This window comes from Hyla sarda, chromosome 5 (genome assembly GCF_029499605.1).
Source record: "Hyla sarda isolate aHylSar1 chromosome 5, aHylSar1.hap1, whole genome shotgun sequence".
Taxonomy (NCBI): Eukaryota; Metazoa; Chordata; class Amphibia; order Anura; family Hylidae; genus Hyla; species Hyla sarda.
In genome coordinates this window covers 150,188,111-150,211,408 of record NC_079193.1, presented here as the reverse complement: position 1 = coordinate 150,211,408, position 23,298 = coordinate 150,188,111, and the positions used below count along the sequence as shown (strand labels likewise).

At 44.0% G+C, this 23,298-nt stretch overlaps 1 protein-coding gene across 5 annotated transcripts in view; it reads right to left on the bottom strand.

Annotated features, from left to right (window-relative positions):
* SUGCT (succinyl-CoA:glutarate-CoA transferase) overlaps nucleotides 1-23,298 on the bottom strand; it is a 1,132,767-nt gene that overhangs the window by 1,091,174 nt on the left and 18,295 nt on the right. For 4 of the 5 annotated variants that reach the window (XR_008844018.1, XM_056520499.1, XM_056520500.1 and 1 more), the window contains exon 1: nucleotides 2,142-2,458. The exons of the other annotated variant lie outside the window; for it this stretch is intronic. Coding sequence is in view for 3 of the 4 variants with exons in the window: in XM_056520499.1 (XP_056376474.1) it covers nucleotides 2,142-2,280 (139 nt within the window). In the remaining variant the exon portion in view is untranslated. Of the gene's footprint in view, nucleotides 1-2,141; nucleotides 2,459-23,298 lie in introns of those variants that run through there. 5 annotated transcript variants of the gene reach the window in all.

The window sequence follows — 23,298 nt, the reverse complement described above, 5'->3', positions numbered from 1 at the left end:
GGGATCGGAGGAGGTGGCAGGCTTGCCACCTCGCTCCTAGTCTTCAGCATGGTCCTGGCTGTCTGTGACAACCGGGATCATGCAAAATTACCAGAGACCCGATCAGCCTGGTATCGCCGCAGATCGCAAGGGCGATTTCCCTTGCGATTTGCGCCGATCGCCGACATGGGGGGCCTACATGGCCCCCCTCGGCGTTTGCCCTGGATGCCTGCTGAAGGATTTCAGCAGGCACCCGGTTCCGATCTCTGCCCGGCGAGCGGCACAGACCGGAAAAGGCCATGACGTTGTGGAACGTCATTGGTCCTTAAAGCCCAGGGTGCCATGACGTTCCACAACATCATTGGTGCTTAAGAGGTTAAGGGTGCCAATAATTTAGTCCAGCCCGTTTTTGGAGTTTGGTGTGACATTATGTCCAATTTTCTTTTTTTTCCTCCCTTTTTTGGTTTAGTTCCAATACACACAAAGGGAAGAAACATGTGTATAGCAAAACATGTGTTACTGCAATCCTTTTCTGTGAGAAATACTTCATTTCAGGGGTGCCAACATTTACGTCCATGACTGTATATCATGAAAAAAAATAAGCGTATCCTCAATCTGCAGGATAGGGGTTAAGTTTTAGATCGCGGGGGGTTGGACTCCCTGCATGAAGCGGGCCGACACATCCCCTCCATATGTCTCTATGGGAGAGCCGTTTGGCTATCTTCAGCTCTCAAATAGATATATGGAAGGGGGTGTCGGCTGCCGCTTGGTGAGGGAATTGTGATGCTGCATTCCCAGGGAGAGCTGGGTCCCATACAGGAGATCGCAGTGGGTGGGGTTGGGGTTGTTGGGGGGGTGGGCGACAGCAGTCGGACCCTGTGATCTAAAACTTTTCTCCCATGATACTTCTCCTTTAATACACTTATGGCGGACATAGGCCCTCATTTACTTAGAAAATCGGGTTGTAAGTCTATGTTGCTTTCTTACCCGACTGCTTTTTTCCCCTGGTATTTATTATTATGTCGCATCCTGTTTGTCGCACGTGGTTTTTGTTGGTTTTGGTTTCCAACTCCTCTGAGTAGAGATGAGCAAACTTACAGTAAAATCGATTCGTCACGAACTTCTCGGCTCGGCAGTTGATGACTTTTCCTGCGTAAATTAGTTCAGCTTTCAGGTGCTCCGGTGGGCTGGAAAAGGTGGATACATTCCCAGGAAAGAGTCTCCTAGGACTGTATCCACCTTTTCCAGCCCACCGGAGCACCGGAAAGCTGAACTAATTTATGCAGGAAAAGTCATCAACTGCCGAGCCGAGAAGTTCGTGACGACTCGAATTTACTGTAAGTTCGCTCATCTCTACCTCTGAGTTGCCGAGAAAAAATCCACAACAATTCCACAAATTCGGGTTGGAAACCTTTATAAATACGTGGGAAAGCTCAGAAATGTCGGGTTACGCCCCTTTTTCGGGTTTGGGAGAATCCACATCGGGTCCGTCGGGAAAAATGTTGCATCGTGTCGCACGATGTCTGCGACATGTCGCAGAAAAAGATGCGCCAAAAAACCCCGACAAAACAAGGCGGGTTTAGAATAGTAAATGAGGGCCATGGTGTTTAGGCAAACAACTGCACGTGTCTGCTTAGAACTTTGGTGAGACAAAGTCCAATGTTCCTGCAGGAAGTGAACGTGCAGCTACATTTAGCCTAAGGCTCTGTTCACATGTCACTTTTGCTTTCTGAGGAAGGCTGTGACATTTAGTGGCACATTTTGTTCACAGGCTCACACACAAAAAAAAAAAATTTGAAATAATCATATGGCAAGAAGTAGTTAAATGCTTCTCCTGGATTATACACTAAATGCCAGCAAAAAGTCGTAGGTGAACAGAGACTTATCTATTTCCTAATAATAGTAAAAACTAGTATATTGTTTATTGAAAGGTTGATAGAGAGCTGGTCTTCCTCTTTATAGAATAGTGTTTTCCAACGAGGGTTCCTCCAGCTGTTGCAAAACTATAACTCCCAGCATGCCCGGACAGCCAAAGGCTGTCCGGGCATGCTGGGAGTTAAAGTTTTGCAACAGCTGGAGGCACTCACGTTGGGAAACATTCTAATACAAAGTAACTAAAGTAACTAAGTGTATGTATATGGAGGTGCCCAGGTGCAGGGTACCTTTCTGGCAGTGCCCCCTCCACTGGGTGCACACAGGCTGCTGAGAGAAGTAGGAGGTGAACAGGGAGGCTCCTCGTTGCGCCCTCACCCCCATGTTGCTCCTCCTCACGGCCTCCATAAGGCGCACTGCTGGGCGCATGATGAGGCTTCTGACAGGGACGGATCACCGTGACTGTGTGCGGGACAAGTAGGAGTCGGTGTCCGGGGAGTGCGGTGGGAGGACCTGCGAGGAGGAGGGCCGGGGGGCGGAAAACCCCGTGCGCCTAGTTATTGTATAATGGGCTGGGACTCCATGGTCGGCTGGGGGTGGGGGTGACTTATATGTCGTGTGGTATATTTCTGTGGTGTGAACAGTGTATATAGTATAACATGGCGGATATAGGACGTGCCCTGTATCCTGTGACTAGCATTTCGCCCCATCTCAGACCGGAGTAATGTTGTGACACTGTAGTGTTGGTATTGCAACCATAGGCTGGGATTACATAGGACTTTTTATTATCTGAAGAACATGTCACTAGAAACTGCTGTTGATTTTTTTCTCATGCGCTTTTTTTTATTTTTTTATTGGCGGTTTATCCCCCATGTTTACTAGTGTTGTTCAAAATAGACAACTTTGGCAAAAGTGACCGTGAAATGCAGGGCTTTATTCTTTACTATGCAGTGGACAAGATTTATTTATGTGGTGTGAATGCACCCTTACAGACTTAATCTCAGGTGAAATATCTTATTTTTTGAACATTTGCGCATTATTTTTGCGCATTTTTAAAAAAGGTGCAAAAATAATGCGCAAATGTTCAAAAAATAAGACATTTCACTTGAGATGAAGTCTGTAAGGGTGCATTCACACCACATTTTTGCAATACAGTTCCCGTATACGTTTTCAATGTGAAAACCGTATGGAACTGTATTGAAAACCGTATGCATTGACGTTCCATTAACTCCTTAAGGATCGGGGGTTTTTCCGTTTTTGCATTTTCGTTTTTTGCTCCTTGCCTTTAAAAAATCATAACTTTCAATTTTGCACCTAAAAATCCATATGATGGCTTATTTTTTGCGCCACCAATTCTACTTTGCAGTGACATTAGTCATTTTGCCAAAAAATCTACGGTGAAATGGAAAAAAAAATCATTGTGCGACAAAATTGAAAAAAAAACGCTGTTTTGTAACTTTGGGGGGCTTCCGTTTCTACATAGTACATTTTTCGGTAAAAATGACACCTTATCTTTATTCTGTAGGTCCATGAGATTAGAATGATACCCTACTTATATATATAGGTTTGATTTTGTCGTACTTCTGGAAAAAATCATAACTACATGCAGGAAAATTAATACGTTTAAAATTGTCATCTTCTGACCCCTATAACTTTTTTATTTTTCCGTGTATGGGGCGGTATGAGGGCTCATTTTTTGCGCCGTGATCTGAAGTTTTTAACGGTACCATTTTTGCATTGATAGGACTTATTGATCTCTTTTTATTCATTTTTAAATGATATAAAAAGTGACCAAAAATGCACTATTTTGGAATTTTGAATTTTTTTGCGCGCACGCCATTGACCGAGCTGTTAAATTAACAATATATTTTTATAATTCGGACATTTCCACACGCGGTGATACCATATATGTTTATTTTTATTTACACTGTGTTTTTTTTTTTTTTATGGGAAAAGGGGGGTGATTCAAACTTTTAATAGGGGAGGGGTTAAATGATATTCATTCACTTTTTTTTTTTGCAGTGTTTTAGCTCCCATAGGGACCTATAACACTGCACACACTGATCTTTATCATTGATCACTGGTTTCTCATAGGAAACCAGTGATCGATGATTCTGCCGCTTGACTGCTCATGCCTGGATCTCAGGCACTGAGCAGTCATTCGGCGATCGGACAGCGAGGAGGCAGGTAGGGACCCTCCCGCTGTCCTGTAAGCTGTTCGGGATGCCGCGATTTCGCCGCGGCTATCCCGAACAGCCCACTGAGCTAACCGGCAGTTTTTACTTTCACTTTTAGCCGTGTGGCTCAGCTCTGAGTGTGCGGCTAAAGGGTTAATAGCGCGTGGCGCTGCGCGTTATTAGCGGCGGGTCCCGGCTTCCCTATGACGCCGGGCCCGCCGTGATATGATGCGGGGTTACCGTGTAATCCCGCGTTATATCACGGGAGCAGGACCAAGGACGTACCGGTACGTCCTTGGTCCTTAAGGGGTTAAAAACCGTAGTTGTGCTTCACCATGCCCCGCACGCACTTCCTGAGTTTGGACTTCTGCAATTCCGGGTGGAGACCAAATAAACTGGGAACAGTACAGAGCCACCTAGTGGCAGTTTTTTCAAACACATTAAAAACATATAAAGGTTGAGAATTTTAACAGCAAGTAAATAGCAAAGTGTCTTCTAATGACATAAGGAACAATATATTAACCCCTTAAGGACGCAGGGTTTTTCCATTTTTGCATTTTAATTTTTTCCTCATCACCTTCTAAAAATCATAACGCTTTCAATTTTGCACATAAAATTCCATATGATGGCTTATTTTTTGCACCACCAATTCTACTTTGCAGTGACATTAGTCATTTTACCCAAAAATCCACGGCAAAACGGGAAAAAAATTCATTGTGCGACAAAATTGAAGAAAAAATTTAATTTAGCAACTTTTGGGGGCTTCCGTTTCTACGCAGTGCATTTTTCGGTAAAAATTATGCGGTTAAAATGATACCCCACTTATATAGGTTGGATATTGTTGTACTTCGGAAAAAAATCATAACTACATGCAGGAAAGTGTATATGTTAAAAATTCTCATGTTCTAACCCCTATAACTTTTTTATTTTTCTGCATATGGGCCGGTATGAGGACTCCTTTTTTGCGCCGTGTTCTGAAGTTTTTATCACTACCAATTTTGTATTGATCGGACTTTTTGATTGCTTTTTATTCATTTTTTCATCATATAAAAAGTGAACAAAAATATGCTATTTTGGACTTTGGAATTTTTTTGCGCGTACGCCATTCATCGTGCGATTTAATTAACAATATATTTTTGTAGTTCAGACATTTCCACACGCTGCGATACCACATATGTTTATTTTTATTTACACAGTTTTTTGGGGGGTGATTCAAACTTTTATTAGGGAAGGGGTTGAAGGGGTACTCCGGCGCTTAGACATCTTATCCCCTATCCAAAGCATAGGGGATAAGATGCCTGATCGCAGGAGGTCCCCGCTGTCACGCCCCCTCCCATAGGCTTGCATTGAGGGGCGGAGGCGTGACATCACACGCCGCCGGCCCCGTGGTCGCCGGTAATCAGACCGGGAGCGAACATGCTCCGGGGACTGATTTTAACTGGGGTGCTGCATGCAAGATCACGGGGGTCCCCCGCGATCAGGCATCTTATCCCCTATCCAAAGCGCCAGAGTACCCCTTTAAAGGGTACCTCTCATCAAAAAAACTTTTGATGTATTATAGATTAATGTATGCAGAATAACTTTACAATTGCATGTTATTAAAAAAATATGCTTCTTTCTATTTAATTTTCCACTTTGAAGAAATGACCACTAGGGGTCTCCCTACCAGTCCTGGCAGCAAGCATTGCAGACTCATGCTGGAGTCCTAAACACTACGAGCTGCCAGTCAGCTTTGTTCACAAAGGAGAACACTCAGAGCTGCCAGCCTGCTTTGTTCACAGCCTGTTTGGCCGTGAACAAAGCAGGCTGGCAGCTCTGAGTGTTTAGGACTCCAGTATGAGTCAGAAATGCTTGCTGACAGGACTGATCGGGAAAAATACAATAGAAAGAAGCATATTTTTCATTAACATGCTATTGGAAAGTTATTCAACATTCATTAATCTAAAATATATCAAAAGTTTATTTGATGAGAGGTACCCTTTAAATGACCTTTTGTTAACTTTTTTTTTTCACTTTTTTTTTGCAGTGCTATAGCTCCCATAGGTACCTATAGCACTGCACACACTGATCTCTTATGCTGATCCCTGCAAAGCCATAGCTTTGCATGGATCAGCGAGATAGGGGCTCGATTGCTCAAGCCTGTAGCTCAGGCTTGGAGCAATCAAACCCAGATCGGACGCGACGGAGCAAGGTAGGGGGGTCTCCGCTCGCGTCCTAGCTGATCGGGACATCAAGATTTTATCGCGATGTCCCGATCAGCCCGACTGAGCTGCCGGGAAGTGTTTACTTTCACGTTCAGATGCAGCGGTCGACTTTGATTGCCGCGTCTGAAGGGTCAATAGCGCGCGGCACTACGGTCTGTGCCGCACGCTGTTAGCCCAGGGTCCCGGCTATGAATAGCAGCCGGGACCGACCCGGTGTGACCCCGTTTTAAACACCGGGCGTAGGGCGTACAGGTACGCCCTATGTCCTTAACAGGTTAAAAGTTTAGTTAAAAGCATTTTATTGGTTAAATCTCCTTCTGCATACTTTTTATCTCCATCTTCGCTTGATGGAGGGAGGGAAGGAGTATTTCAGGAGGAGGAGGGAGGAGCAGTTTAGTTCAGCGAAGACTTTGGTATGCAGTATAGGAAAAATAGGCATTTTAATATCAATATTTATATGTTAGTAGTATATATCAATCCACTACAATACAAAGTATATATGTTCATCCAGCTCACCCAATTAGCAGCTAAACTCGGTCCGGACCAGTGCGGACTTCACCGTAAGTAATCAGGCAGAAGAAAAGTTAATGTCCAGCCAGAGATACGTGTAGTAAAATCTTCAAGTTTATTCCTTCGTCATGTGCATACACAGGTACGGACAGACAGAAGTGACGCATTTCAGCCTACACAGAGGCCTTACTCATACTGATCTATGTTATAACTATCTATATTATTACACAGTAATCCACCACAGTACAATCACACGAGCATAAAGTGCTTTCTATTAGACCAACAACATGGTGTCACTGCCAAAAACCCCACTCGAATTGACTTCAATGGGAGCAGGGAAAACACACTGGAAACAAGTGACATGTCTTTTCAGCAAGGATCAGTGTTGAAGCTCCCATTGAAATCAATAGGAGATTCCAAGCTCCTGTGCTGCTCACGGCTAAGGGTGCATTCACACGGCCGTCTGTCCCCATTTTTTTTCCCTACTTTGGTTCTGTTGTTGCTGCTTGTAAACGGATTACAAACAGTTGTAAAATTATCCTATTGATGTCAATGTGATTTTTTTTTTTACAATCCTTTTACATCCGTTTGCACCCATCTGCGCTCATTTCCGTTTAATTTTTTTTACGGGAGGAAAGACAATGCATGCAGTATTTTTTCTCCCGTCAAAAGAACGGAAGAAAAAACAACGCATACAGTAAATTTAACATTGAAGTCTATGGAAAACGTATGAGCCTTTAACCCCTTAAGGATCGAGGGTTTTTCCCTTTTTGCATTTTAGTTTTTTCCTCCTTGCCTTTAAAATATCATAACTCTTTCAATTTTGTACCTAAAAATCCATATGATGGCTTATTTTTTGCGCCACCAATTCTACTTTGTAATGACGTCAGTCATTTTGCCCAAACATCTATGGCGAAACGGGAAAAAAATCATTGTGAGACAAAGTTGAAAAAAACCCCGCTGTTTTGTAACTTTTGGGGGCTTCCGTTTTTAGGTAGTACATTTTTCGGTAAAAATGACACCTTAACTTTATTCTGTAGGTCCATACGATTAAAATGATACCCTACTTATATCGGTTTGATTTTGTCGTACTTCTGGAAAAAATCATAACTACATGCAGGAAAATGTATACGTTTAAAATTGTCATCTTCTGACCCCTATAACTTTTTTATTTTTGCGCATATGGGGCGAGTATGAGGGCTCATTTTTTGCACCGTGATCTGAAGTTTTTAGCGGTACCATTTTTGCATTGATAGGACTTATTGATCTGGATTTTTTTTGCGTGTACGCCATTGACCGTGCGGTTTAATTAATGATATATTTTTAGAATTCGGACATTTCCGCACGCGGCTATACCATATATGTTTATTTTTTTTTACACTGTGTTTTTTTTTTATGGGAAAAGGGGGGTGATTCACACTTTTAATAGGGAAGGGGTTAAATGATCTTTATTCACTTTTCTTTTGCAGTGTTATAGCTCCCATAGGGATCTATAACACTGCACACACTGATCTATTACATTGATCACTGGTTTCTCATAGGAAACCAGTGATCGATAATTCTGCTGCTTGACTGCTCATGCCTGGATCTCAGGCACTGAGCAGTCATTCAGCGATCGGACAGCGAGGAGGCAGGAAGGGACCCTCCCGCTGTCCTGTAAGCTGTTCGGGATGCCGCGATTTCGCCGCGGCTATCCCAAACAGCCCACTGAGCTCACCAGCATACTTTCACTTTAGACGCGGCGTTCAACTTTGAACGCCGCGTCTAAAGGGTTAATAGCGCGCAGCACCGCAATCAATGCCGCGCGCTATTAGCCACGGGTCCTGGCCGTTGTTAGAGGCCGGGCCCGACTCCTGCGGTGTTGCTATCAGTGTGTGAAGAGTTGGAGAAGAGGGTTGCATTGACAATCCAACACAATGGGCAGCACATTGAACACATTTTATAAGTGGTCAGAAACTTGTAAATAACTCATGAAAGAATAAAGTTATGTTCAAACCAAGGACATCATTGTTTTTCTTGTGAAATTCCCAATAAGTTTGATGTGTCACATGACCCTCTTCCTGTTGAAAAAACTAAAGTTGGATTTAAAATGGCCGTCTTCAAAATGGCCGCCATGGTCACCACCCATCTTGAAAAGTTTCCCCCCTCACATATACTAATGTGCCACAAACAGGAAGGTAATATCACCAACCATTTCCATTTTATTAAGGTGTATCCATATAAATGGATCACCCTGTATAAAGTACAATATGTCTCGAAAAAACAATCTCTGAATCACTTTGCCAGGTAAAAGCAGTCCAAAGTTATTTGGGAGTTATTTTCTGCTATTACCCTTTTTAAAAATGTAAATTTTTTGGGAAACCAAGCATTTTTTTTTTTTTTACATATGCAAAAGTTGTGAATCACCTGTGGGGTATTAAGGTTCATGTTACCCCTTGTTATGTTCCCCGAGGGGTCTAGTTTCCAAAATGGTATGTCATGTGTTTTTTTTTTTTTTTTTGCTGTTCTGGCACCATAGGGGCTTCCTAAAGGTGACATGCCCCCCAAAAACCATTTGTCGCTCCTTCCCTTCTGAACCCTCTACTGCGCCCGCCGAACACTTTACATGGACATATGAGGTATGTGCTTACTCGAGAGAAATTGGGCTACAAATACAAGTAAAAATTTTCTCCTTTTTACCCCTTGCAAAAATTCAAAAATTTGGTCTACAAGAACATGCGAGTTTAAAAAATGAAGATTTTGAATTTTCTCCTTCACTTTGCTGCTATTCCTGTGAAACACCTAAAGGGTAAATACACTTACTGAATATCATGTTGAATACTTTGGGGGGTGCAGTTTTTATAATGGGGTCATTTGTTAGGTATTTCTAATATGAAGACCCTTCAAATCCACTTCAAACCTGAACTGGTCCCTGAAAAATAGTGAGTTTGAAAATTTTGTGAAAAATTGGAAAATTGCTGCTGAACTTTGAAGCCCTCTGGTGTCTTCCAAAAGTAAAAACTCATAAATTTTATGATGCAAACATAAAGTTAACATATTGTATTTGTGAATAAAAATAAAAATTAGTTGGAATATCCATTTTCCTTACAAGCAGAGAGCTTCAAAGTTAGAAAAAAGCAAAATTTTAAATTTCTTCATCAAATTTTGGAATTTTTCACCAAGAAAGGATGTAATTTACCACAAAAAATTACCACTATGTTAAAGTAGAATATGTCACGAAAAAACAATCTCGGAATCAGAATGATAAGTAAAAGCATCCCAGAGTTATTAATGTTTAACCTCTTAAGGACCCAGGACGTATGGGTACGTCCTGGGTCCCGGTCCTGCGATATAACGCGGGGTCACACGGTAACCCCGCATCATATCACGGCGGGCCCGGCATCATAGTGAAGCCGAGACCCGCCTATAATAGCGCGTGGCACTGATCGCGGCTAAAAACGAAAGTGAAAGTTGCCGGTTAGCTCAGGGAGCTGTTCGGCATTGCGGCATCCCGAACAGCTGTAGCACAGGAGGAGGTCTACTTACCTTCTCCTGTGCTGTCCGATAGCCGTATGAATGCTTCAAGCCTGAGATCCAGGCTTGAGCATTCAATCGCCAAAAAACACTGATTGATCCATTCCTATGGAGATGGATCAATCAGTGTAAAAGATCAGTTAATGCAGTGTTATAGCCCCCTATAGGAGCTATAATATGGCATAAGAAAAGTGTAAAAAAAAAAAAATCATTAACCCTTTCAATTATCCCTTCCCCTAATAAAAGTTTGAATCACCCGGCATTTCCAAGAATAAAAAAAACATTATGTAAATAATAATAAAAATAAACATATGTCGTATCGCCGCGTGTGGAAATGTCCGAATTATAAAAAATATACTGCTTTTTAAACCGCTCGTTCAATGGCGTACGCGCAAAAAATTCCAAAGTCAAAAATAGCGCATTTTTGATCACTTTTTATACCACAAAAAAGTGAATAAAAAGTGATCAAAAAGTCTGATCAGAACAAAAATGGTACTGATAAAAACTTCAGATGGCAGCGCAAGAAATGAGCCCTCATAGCGCCCTGAACACAGAAAGATAAAAAAGTTATAGGGGTCAGAAGATTACCATTTTAAACGTATACATTTTCCTGCATGTATTCATGATTTTTTTCTGAAGTGATACAAAATCAAACCTATATAAGTAGGGTATCATTTTAACTGTATGGACCTACAGAATAAAGATAAGGTATCATTTTTGCTTAAAAATGTACTGCGTAAAAACAGAAGCCCCCAAAACGTACAAAATAGTGTTTTTTCATCAATTTTGTCGCACATTGATTTTTTTCCCCGTTTCACCGTAGATTTTTGGGTAAAATGACTAATGTCAATACAAAGTAGAATTAGTGAAGCAAAAAATAAGCCATCATATAGAATTTTAGGTGAAAATTTTTAAGAGTTATGATTTTTTAAAGTTAAGGAGGAAAAATTGAAAATGAAAAAAGAAAAAAAGCCCGGGTCCTTAACCCCTTAAGGACGCAGGACGTAAATGTACGTCCTGGTGAGGTGGTACTTAACGCACCAGGACGTACATTTACATCCTAAGCATAACCGCGGGCATCAGAGCGATGCCCGTGTCATGCGCGGCTGATCCCGGCTGCTAATCGCAGCCAGGGACCCGCCGGCAATGGCCGACGCCCGCGATCTCGCGGGCGTCCGCCATTAACCCCTCAGGTGCCGGGATCAATACAGATCCCGGCATCTGCGGCGGTTCGCGATTTAAATGAACGATCGGATCGCCCGCAGCGCTGCTGCGGGGATCCGATCATTCATAACGCCGCACGGAGGTCCCCTCACCTTCCTCCGTGCGGCTCCGGCGTCTCCTGCTCTGGTCTGTGATCGAGCAGACCAGAGCAGGAGATGACCGATAATACTGATCTGTTCTATGTCCTATACATAGAACAGATCAGTATTAGCAATCATGGTATTGCTATGAATAGTCCCCTATGGGGACTATTCAAGTGTAAAAAAAAATGTAAAAAAATGTAAAAGTAAAAGTAAAAAAAAAGTGAAAAATCCCCTCCCCCAATAAAAAAGTAAAACGTCAGTTTTTTCCTATTTTACCCCCAAAAAGCGTAAAAAACATTTTTTATAGACATATTTGGTATCGCCGCGTGCGTAAATGTCCGAACTATTAAAATAAAATGTTAATGATCCCGTACGGTGAACGGCGTGAACGAAAAAAAATTTAAAAAGTCCAAAATTCCTACTTTTTTAATACATTTTATTAAAAAAAAAATTATAAAAAATTTATTAAAAGTTTTTTATATGCAAATGTGGTATCAAAAAAAAGTACAGATCATCGCGCAAAAAATGAGCCCCCATACCGCTGCTTATACGGAAAAATAAAAAAGTTATAGGTCATCAAAATAAAGGGATTATAAACGTACTAATTTGGTTAAAAAGTTTGTGATTTTTTTTAAGCGCAACAATAATATAAAAGTATATAATAATGGGTATCATTTTAATCGTATTGACCCTCAGAATAAAGAACACACGTCACTTTTACCATAAATTGTACGGCGTGAAAACAAAACCTTCCAAAATTAGCAAAATTGCGTTTTTCGTTTTAATTTCCCCACAAAAATAGTGTTTTTTGGTTGCGCCATACATTTTATGATATAATGAGTTATGTCATTACAAAGGACAACTGGTCGCGCAAAAAACAAGCCCTCATACTAGTCTGTGGATGAAAATATAAAAGAGTTATGATTTTTAGAAGGCGAGGAGGAAAAAATGAAAACGTAAAAATTAAATTGTCTGAGTCCTTAAGGCCAAAATGGGCTGAGTCCTTAAGGGGTTAAGGGGTTAAAGTGACAGTGGTCAGATGTGCAAAAAACACTCTGGTCATAAGGTGTAAAATGGCTGGGTCCTTAACCCCTTAAGGACGCAGGACGTAAATGTACGTCCTGGTGCGGTGGTACTTAACGCACCAGGACGTACATTTACGTCCTAAGCATAACCGCGGGCATCGGAGCGATGCCCGTGTCATGCGCGGCTGATCCCGGCTGCTGATCGCAGCCAGGGACCCGCCGGCAATGGCCGACGCCCGCGATCTCGCGGGCGTCCGCCATTAACCCCTCAGGTGCCGGGATCAATACAGATCCCGGCATCTGCGGCAGTGCGCGATTTGAATGAATGATCGGATCGCCCGCAGCACTGCTGCGGGGATCCGATCATTCATAACGCCGCACGGAGGTCCCCTCTCCTTCCTCCGTGCGGCTCCCGGCGTCTCCTGCTCTGGTCTGTGATCGAGCAGACCAGAGCAGAAGATGACCGATAATACTGATCTGTTCTATGTCCTATACATAGAACAGATCAGTATTAGCAATCATGGTATTGCTATGAATAGTCCCCTATGGGGACTATTCGAGTGTAAAAAAAAAATAAAAAAAAATGTAAAAGTAAAAGTAAAAAAAAGTGAAAAATCCCCTCCCCCAATAAAAAAGTAAAACGTCCGTTTTTTCCAATTTTACCCCCAAAAAGCGTAAAAATTTTTTTTTATAGACATATTTGGTATCGCCGCGTGCGTAAATGTCCGAAATATTAAAATAAAATGTTAATGATCCCGTACGGTTAACGGCGTGAACAGAAAAAAAAAAAAGTCCAAAATTCCTACTTTTTTAATACATTTTATTTAAAAAAAATGATAAAAAATTTATTAAAAGTTTTTTATATGCAAATGTGGTATCAAAAAAAAGTACAGATCATGGCGCAAAAAATGAGCCCCCATACCGCCGCTTATACAGAAAAATAAAAAAGTTATAGGTCATCAAAATAAAGGGATTATAAACGTACTAATTTGGTTAAAAAGTTTGTGATTTTTTTTTTAAGCGCAACAATAATAGAAAAGTATTTAATAATGGGTATCATTTTAATCGTATTGACCCTCAGAATAAAGAACATACATCATTTTTACCATAAATTGTACGGCGTGAAAACGAAACCTTCCAAAATTAGCAAAATTGCGTTTTTCGTTTTACCGTATATACTCGAGTATAAGCCGACCCGAGTATAAGCCGAGACCCCTAATTTCAACCCAAAATCCCAGGAAAAGTTATTGACTCGAGTATAAGCCTAGGGTGGGAAATACCTCATCCCCCCCTGTCATCATCCAGACCCGTCATTAACATCCTCATCATCCCCTTGTCATCATCCCACACATCCCCCCTTCATCATCCCCTTGTCATCATCCCACACATCCCCTTATCATCCCACACATCCCCCCTTCATCATCCCCTTGTCATCATCCCACACATCCCCCCTTCATCATCCCCTTGTCATCATCCCACACATCCCCTTATCATCCCACACATCCCCCCTTCATCATCCCCTTGTAATCATCCCACACCCCCCCCCTTCATCATCCCCACCCCCCTTCATCATCCCCACACCCCCCCCCCTTCATCATCCTCTTCTCATCATTCGCCCTCAGTGGTCTTCAACCTGCGGACCTCCAGAGGTTTCAAAACTACAACTCCCAGCAAGCCCGGGCAGCCATCGGCTGTCCGGGCTTGCTGGGAGTTGTAGTTTTGAAACCTCCGGAGGTCCGCAGGTTGAAGACCACTGCGGCCTTCAACATGCGGACCTCCAGAGGTTTCAAAACTACAACTCCCAGCAAGCCCGGGCAGCCATCGGCTGTCCGGGCTTGCTGGGAGTTGTAGTTTTGAAACCTCCGGAGGTCCGCAGGTTGAAGACCACTGCGGCCTTCAACATGCGGACCTCCAGAGGTTTCAAAACTACAACTCCCAGCAAGCCCGGGCAGCCATCGGCTGTCCGGGCTTGCTGGGAGTTGTAGTTTTGAAACCTCCGGAGGTCCGCAGGTTGAAGACCACTGCGGCCTTCAACATCCAGCCCCCTCTCACCCCCTTTAGTTCTGAGTACTCACCTCCGCTCGGCGCTGGTCCGGTCCTGCAGGGCTGTCCGGTGAGGAGGTGGTCTGGTGAGGAGGTGGTCCGGGCTGCTATCTTCACCGGGGGCGCCTCTTCTCCGCGCTTCCGGCCCGGAATAGAGCCGTTGCCTTGACAACGACGTATCTGCGTCGTTGTCAAGGCAACGTGACTATTCTGAGGCCGGGCCCGAAGCGCTTAGAAGAGGCCTCCCCGGTGAAGATAGCAGCCCGGACCACCTCCTCACCGGACCACCTCCTTACCGGACAGCCCTGCAGGACCGGACCAGCGCCGAGCGGAGGTGAGTACTCAGAACTAAAGGGGGTGAGAGGGGGCTGGATGATGTTGAAGGCCGCAGTGGTCTTCAACCTGCGGACCTCCGGAGGTTTCAAAACTACAACTCCCAGCAAGCCCGGACAGCCGATGGCTGCCCGGGCTTGCTGGGAGTTGTAGTTTTGAAACCTCTGGAGGTCCGCAGGTTGAAGACCACTGCGGGTGGGGGAGTTCACTCGAGTATAAGCCGAGGGGGGTGTTTTCAGCACGAAAAATCGTGCTGAAAAACTCGGCCTATACTCGAGTATATACGGTAATTTCCCCACAAAAATAGTGTTTTTTGGTTGCGCCATACATTTTATGATATAATGAGTGATGTCATTACAAAGGACAACTGGTCGCGCAAAAAACAAGCCCTCATACTAGTCTGTGGATGAAAATATAAAAGAGTTATGATTTTTAGAAGGCAAGGAGGAAAAAATGAAAACGTAAAAATTAAATTGTCTGAGTCCTTAAGGCCAAAATGGGCTGAGTCCTTAAGGGGTTAAGGACCCTTGACGTACGCGTACGTCATGACACCCTGGTACTTAACCCCTTCACAACGAGCGACGTACATGTGTGGCGCCGCAAAGTGTCATTTGGCGCGCGGCGACGTACATGTACGTCGCGGGGTTCCGGGAGCGCCGCGTCACCGGTAGCGGTGATCGGGCCGGGATGACTGCTGTTATTGCCGAGCGACCGACCGATAGCAGACCGGGGGAGGGGGGGTTAAAGTTCGGTTCCCCCGCTTTGCCCACCTATCGGTGTCCAGGCAAAACGGGGGAACCGTCAAGGGAAGGTCGGCGCCGAAGGTCCCTACCTGGATCCCTGATCCCGGAGCGCGATCCTCCATGCGGGGATCCCCCACGTGCGGCGGCGGCTTCCGGGTCCTGCTAGGTGAGTTGTTGCCTAGCAACATCCGGAGGGCCACAGTTTACAGTGGTCTCTAAACCGTGGCCCTCCAGATGTTGCAAAACTACAACTCCCAGCATGCCCAGACAGCTGTTTGCTGTGTGGGCATGCTGGGACTTGTAGTTTTGCAATATTTAGAGGGGATCAGGTTGTAGATCACTAAGTGGTCTCAAACTGTAGCCCTCCAGATGTTGCAAAACTACAACTCTCAGCATGCCCAGACAGCAATTTGCTGTCTGGGCATGCTGCGAGTTGTAGTTTTGCAACACCTGGAGGGCCACAGTTTTGAAACCACTGGACAGTGATTTACAACTTGAACCCCTCTAAATCTTGCAAAACTACAACTCCCAGCATTCAGGAACAGCATAAGGCTGTCTTGGCATGCTGGGAGTTGTACTTGCGTGCCTCCAGCCATTGCGTAACTACATCTCCCAGCATGCCCTTCCGCAATCAGTACATGCTGGGAGTTGCAGTTTTGCAACAGCTGGAGGCACACTGGTTGGAAAATACTGAGTTAGGTCATAGAACCTAACTCAAGGTTTTCCAGCCAGTGTGCCTCCAGCTGTTGCAAAACTACAACTCCCAGCATGCATGGTCTGTCAGTGCATGCTGGGAGTTGTAGTTTTGACCCCCCCCTCCCGTGTGAATGTACAGGCTACATTCACACTGGCGGCAGATTACAGTGAGTTCCCCGCTACAAATTTGAGCTGCGGCAAATTTTCCGTCGCAGCTCAAACTCCTAGCGGGAGACTCAGTGTAATCTGCCTCCAGTGTGAATGTAACCTAAAAACACTACACTACACTAACATAAAATAAAGAGTAAAACACTACATATACACACGTACACTGCCCCCCACACCACCCCCCTCCCCAATAAAAATGAAAAACGTATTGTATGGCAGTGTTTCTAAGATGTTGCCTCCAGCTGTTGCATAACAAAAACTCCCAGCATTTCTGGACAGCAATTGACTGTCCAAGCATGCTGGGAGTTTAGCAACAGCTGGAGGCACCCTGTTTGGGAATCACTGGCATACAATACCCCTATGTCCACCCCTATGCAAGTCCCTAATTCAGGCCTCAAATGCGCATGGCGCTCTCACTTTGGAGCCCTGTCGTATTTCAAGGCAACAGAATAGGGTCACATATGGGGTATCTCCGTACTCGGGAGAAATTGCCTAACACATTTTGGGGGGTATTTTCTCCTTTTACCCCTTATGAAAAGGAACAGTTGGGGTCTACACCAGCATGTTAGTGTAAAAAAATAAAAAATTTTACACTAACATGCTGGTGTTGCCCTATACTTTTCATTTTCACAAGAGGTAAAAGGGAAAAACGCCCCCCCCAAAATTTGTAACGCAATTTCTCCCGAGTACAGAGATACCCCATATGTGGGCGCAAAGTGCTCTGGGGGTGCACAACAAGGCCCAGAAGGGAGAGTGCGCCATGTACATTTGAGGTGATTTGCACAGAGGTGGCTGATTGTTACAGCGATTCTGACAAACGCAAAAAAAAAACACACCCACATGTGACACCATTTTGAAAACTACACCCCTCACGAAATGTAATAAGGGGTGCAGTGAGAATTTACACCCCACAGGTGTCTGACGGATCTTTGGAACAGTGGTCCGTGAAAATGAAAAATTTTGCACAGCCCACTGTTCCAAAGATCTGTCAGACACCAGTGGGGGGTAAATGCTCACTGTACCCCTCATTACATTCTGTGAGGGGTCTAGTTTCCAAAATGGTATGCCATGTGGGGGTTATTTTGCTGTTCTGGCACCATAGGGGCTTCCTAAATGCGACATGCTCCCCGAACAAAATTTGCTCTCAAAAAGCCAAATATGACGCCTTCCCTTCTGAGCATTGTAGTTCGCCCGCAGTGCACTTCAGGTCCACTTATTGGGTACCTCCATACTCAAAAGAGATGGGGTTACAAATTTTGGGGGGCCTTTTCTGCTATTAACCCTTGCAAAAATGTGAAATTTGGGGGGAAACCCACATTTTAGTGAATTTTTTTTTTTTTTTTGCATATGCAAAAGTCGTGAAACACCTGTGGGGTATTAAGGCTCACTTTATCCCTTGTTACATTCCTCAAGGGGTCTAGTTTCCAAAATGGTATGCCATGTGTTTTTTTTTTTTTTGCTGTTCTGGCACCATGGGGGCTTCCTAAATGCAACATGCCCCAAAAACCATTTCAGAAAAACGTACTCTCTAAAATCCCCTTGTCGCTCCTTCGCTTCTGAGCCCTCTACTGCGCCCGCCGAACACTTTACATAGACATATGAGGTATGTGCTTACTCGAGAGAAATTGGGCTACAAATATAAGTATACATTTTCTCCTTTTACCCCTTGTAAAAATTCAAAAATTGGGTCTACAAGAACATGCGAGTGTAAAAAATGAAGATTTTGAATTTTCTCCTTCACTTTGCTGCTTTTCCTGTGAAACACCTAAAGGGTTAAAACATTTACTGAATGTCATTTTGAATACTTTGGGGGGTGCAGTTTTTATAATGGGGTCATTTATTGGGTATTTCTAATATGCAGACCCTTCAAATCCACTTCAAACCTGAACTGGTCCCTGAAAAATTGCGAGTTTGAAAATTTTGTGAAAAATTGGAAAATTGCTGCTGAACTTTGAAGCCCTCTGGTTTCTTCCAAAAGTTAAAACTCGTCAATTTTATGATGCAATCATAAAGTAGACATATTGTATATGTGAATCCCAAAAAAAAATTATTTGGAATATCCATTTTCCTTACAAGCAGAGAGCTTCAAAGTTAGAAAAATGCAAAATTTTTAATTTTTTCATCAAATTTTGGGATTTTTCACCAAGAAAGGATGCAAGTTACCACAAAAATTTACCACTATGTTAAAGTAGAATATGTCACGAAAAAACAATCTCAGAATCAGAATGATAACTAAAAGCATCCCAGAGTTATTAATGTTTAAAGTGACAGTGGTCAGATTTGCAAAAAAGGGCTTCGTCCTAGAGGTGAAAATGGGCTCCGTCCTTAAGGGGTTAAGGACCCATGACGTCCGCCATGAAGAATTCCGGCCCCCGCCGGGGATCGGACCGGGATGCCTGCTGAAATCATTCAGCAGGCATCCCGTGCAAACGCCCAGGGGGGTCATCAGACCCCCCCATGTCGGCGATCGCGGAAAATCGCAAGTGAATTGACACTTGCGATTTGCGCAATTCCGGGTCATTATGGGTCTATAGTGACCCGGAATATAAGGGGGATCGCAGTTGTCTAAGACACCCACGATCCCCCTGAAGGCATAGGAGTGAGGTGGCAGGGGTGCCACACCTCCTATCCCTGCTATTGGTGGTCTAGACGCGACCACCAATAGCAGATCGGGGGCGGGGGATTAACTTTTGTTTTCCTTGTCCTGCCCACCAACAATAGGCGGGGCAGGACGGGGACCGGCGCCGAAGATCCACTTACCCCTCCGGGTGGGCGACGGAGGCTGCTGGCGACGGAGATCGGCGATGACGTGCGGCTGGATCCGACGGAAGCCGGTGAGTTGCCTAGCAACATCTGGAGGGTACAGTTTGAGACCATTATACAGTGGTCTCTAACTGTAGCCCTCCAGATGTTGCAAAACTACAACTCCCAGCATGCCCAGACAGCTGTTTGGGCATGCTGGGAGTTGTAGTTTTGCAACAGCTGGAGGGCTACAGTTTGAGACCACTATATAGTGGTCCCTAAACTGTAGCCCTCCAGATCTTGCAAAACTACAACTCCTAGCATGCCCAAACAACTGTTTGCTGTCAGGGCATGCTGGAATTTGTAGTTTTGCAACAGCTGGAGGACCACAGTTTGGAGATCACCTTGCAGTGTTCTCTAAAACTGTAGCCCTCCAGATGTTGCAAAACTGCAAATCCCAGCATGTCCAAACAGCAATCAGCTGTCTCGGCATGCTGGGAGTTGTAGTTGCGTACCTCCAGCTATTGCATAACTACATCTCCCAGCATGCCCTTCTGCGATCAGTACATGCTGGGAGTTGTAGTTTTGCAACAGCTGGAGGCACACTGGTTGGAAAATACTGAGTAAGGTAACAGAACCTAACTGAAGATTTTCCAACAGGTGTGTCTCCAGCTGTTGCAAAAGTACAACTTCCAGCATGCACGGTCTGTCAGTACATGCTGGGAGTTGTAGTTTTGAAACAGATGGAGGTTTGCTCCTCCATGTGAATGTACAGGGTACATTCACACGGGCAGGCTTACAGTAAGTTTCCTGCTTCAAGTTTGCCGCAGCGCAAACTCCTAGCGGGAAACTCACTGTAACACGCCAGTGCGAATGTACCCTAAAAACACTACACTACACTAACACCTAATAAAGGGTAAAACACTACATATACACCCCCTTACACTACCCCCCCCCCCCAATAAAAATGAAAAACGTATTGTACGGCAGTGTTTCCAAAACGGAGCCTCCAGCTGTTGCAAAACAACAACTTCCAGCATTTCCGGACAGCCACTGACTGTCCAGGCATGCTGGGAATTTTGCAACAGCTGGAGGCACCCTGTTTGGGAATCACTGGTGTAGAATACCCCTATGTCCACCCATATGCAATCCCTAATTTAGTCCTAAAATGCGCATGGCGCTCTCTCACTTCGGAGCCCTGTCGTATTTCAAGGAAACAGTTTAGGGCCACATATGGGGTATCTCCGTACTTGGGAGAAATTGCACTACATATTTTGTGGGTCTTTTTCTCCTTTTACCCCTTATGAAAAGGAAAAGTTGGAGTCTACACCAGCTTGTTAGTGTAAAAAAATTTAAAAAAATTACACTAACATGCTGGTGTTGCCCCATACTTTTTATTTTCACAAGCGTTAAAAGAAAAAAAGACCCCCAAAATTTGTAACACAATTTTTCCTGAGTACAGAAATACCCCATATGTGGGCATAAAATGCTCTGTGGGCGCACAACAAGGCTCAGGAGTGAGAGCGCAGCATGTACATTTGAGGCCTAAATTGGTGATTTGCACAGGGGTGGCCAATTTTACAGCGGTTCTGACATAAACGCAAAAAAATAAATACCCACATGTGACCCCATTTTGGAAACTACACCCCTCATGTAATGTAATAAGTGGTACAGTGAGCATTTACGCCCCACAGGGGTCTGGCAAATTTTTGGAACAGTGGTCCGTGAAAATAAAAAATGTAATTTTTCATTTGCACAGCCCACTGTTCCAAAGATCTGTCAAACGCCAGTGGGGTGTAAATACTCACTGCACCCCTTATTTCATTCTGTGAGGGGTGTTGTTTGCAAAATAGGGTCACATGTGGGGGGTCCACTGTTCTGGCACCACGGGGGCTTTGTAAACGCACATGGTCCCTGACTTCCATTCCAAACAATTTTTTCCCCAAAAGCACTACTTCCCGGCATGCAGCGCGTTTCGCTGGACAACCAGCTTCATCAGGCCTGATGAAGCTGGTTGTCCAGTGAAACGCGTTGCATGCCGTGTAAATAATTTTACCTTTGAAGTCTTGTGCGCTGCCTCCATTCTGTGCTGTTTTTTGGAGGGATCCATCTGAGTGCTTCACCTGTGTTGCCAGGAGCGGCTGCCGTTCTTCGCCCGTTGAGGGTCATTCCATGTTTTCACCATAGTTGTACTTGGCTGTAGTACAACTATACTCGGTGAGCATTATTGCTTGTCTTATCTCAATTGTTTTATATTACGTTATCACACTAGGAGTGCTTCTCCTTGTCTACATTTTCTGGTGTGTCGGTAGTATTCACCGAGTTCAGCCGCAGCGTACTTTCCGCCGACTTATAGAGAGGATCGTGTCCAGGAATGCAGTCATGTATAGAAACCTTCATGTATAGAAAAGGGTAGCAGGGGTGAAGGAAATAGAGAAAAAGACCCTGTAGTGGCACTCCCAGGAGAAGAAAGCAATAGACCGTGTGAACAGACTAATAAAAATAAATGTTTATTTGCATAAATACAGACTACGCGTTTGGAGTGGTAACATGGACCTGACGAAGAGTAACCACTCGAAACGTGTAGTCCGTATTAGTGCAAATAAACACTTTATTTATTTATTAGTCTGTTAACACTGTCTATTACTTTCTTCTCCAGGGAGTGCCACTCCGGCATCTTTTTCTCTATTTCCTTCACCCCGGTTAGCCATTTCTGTATGGGGAGGTTTGACAAAGGTGAAAACCCTGGAAATAATTATGACTGCACTCACCACTTCATGCAAGGCTTATTTTATTGTGTTCGGCAGGTACAAAAGTCAAATCGGCAGGGGAGCCTCCATGGGACGGTGTCCACTCCGTCTAGCCAACTCTCACATGGGCGTGGAGGCGGGTACAATAGTTAGTTAGAAACACATATCTTAAAAACACATCAGCACAAATTAAGAGTAAATCAAAACATTCTACAAAACGTTACAAGAAAGAGCTAAGATCGTTTCTATCATTTAATCCTAATGGACTCAATGGACTTTTTCTTTCTGTCTTTTAGAGAAATGATGTTTTCTTTTCAGAAACTAAAGGGGTACTCCACTGGAAAACATTTGTTTTAAAATCAACTGGTGCCAGAAAGCTAAACAGATTTGTAAATTACTTCTATTCAAAAATCTTAATCCTTAAACCTCTCCTGCTCTAGACGGTTCCTAAAATGGCCAGATGTGTCAGCAGAGAGCACTGTGGTAAGGCAGAAAGGAAATTCAAAAAGAAAAGAACTTCCTGTGGATCATAACAGCAACTGATAAGTAGTGGAAGGAATACGATTTTTTTTTATAGAAGTAATTTACAAATATGTTTAACTTTCTGGCACCAGTTAATAAAAAAAAATGTTTTCCAGTGGAGTAGCCCTTAACCCCTTTATTAGCCACATCAAACTGTTCATCAGATATGTTGATGACATGCTGGTTGTTTGGGATGGTGATAAGAATCTGTTTGAGCAATTTGTCAGCTATATGAATTTTAATAACGTCAGTATGCTATTCACATACATATTTGGAGATTCATCCTTCGAATTTCTAGGCGTTTCTATTCATATAACTGACGGGATCATTCAAACTCTGATTTATAAAGAGCCTTGCCTGTAATACCTTGTTTATAGAATTATAGAAGCATCATGTGAAAAAAAAGCGTGCCATATTCACAATTTTTTATATTAAAAAGGATTAATAGTAGTAATCATACTTACTGTTACGCTGAGCGCTCCTGGTCCCTGCTCCTCCTCGGAGCGCTCACGGCGTTCACCTCCGTGCAGCGCCCCGGTCAGACCCGCTGACCGGGAGCGCTGCACTAGTGTCACCGGCGGGGATGCGATCCGCATAGCGGGACGCGCCCGCCCGCGGCTTGCATCCCAATCTCCTCACCTGCCCCGTCCTCCGTCTGCTCAGTCCCGGTGCGCGGGGCCCCGCTCCCTAGGGCGCGCCGGTTCTCTGAGATTT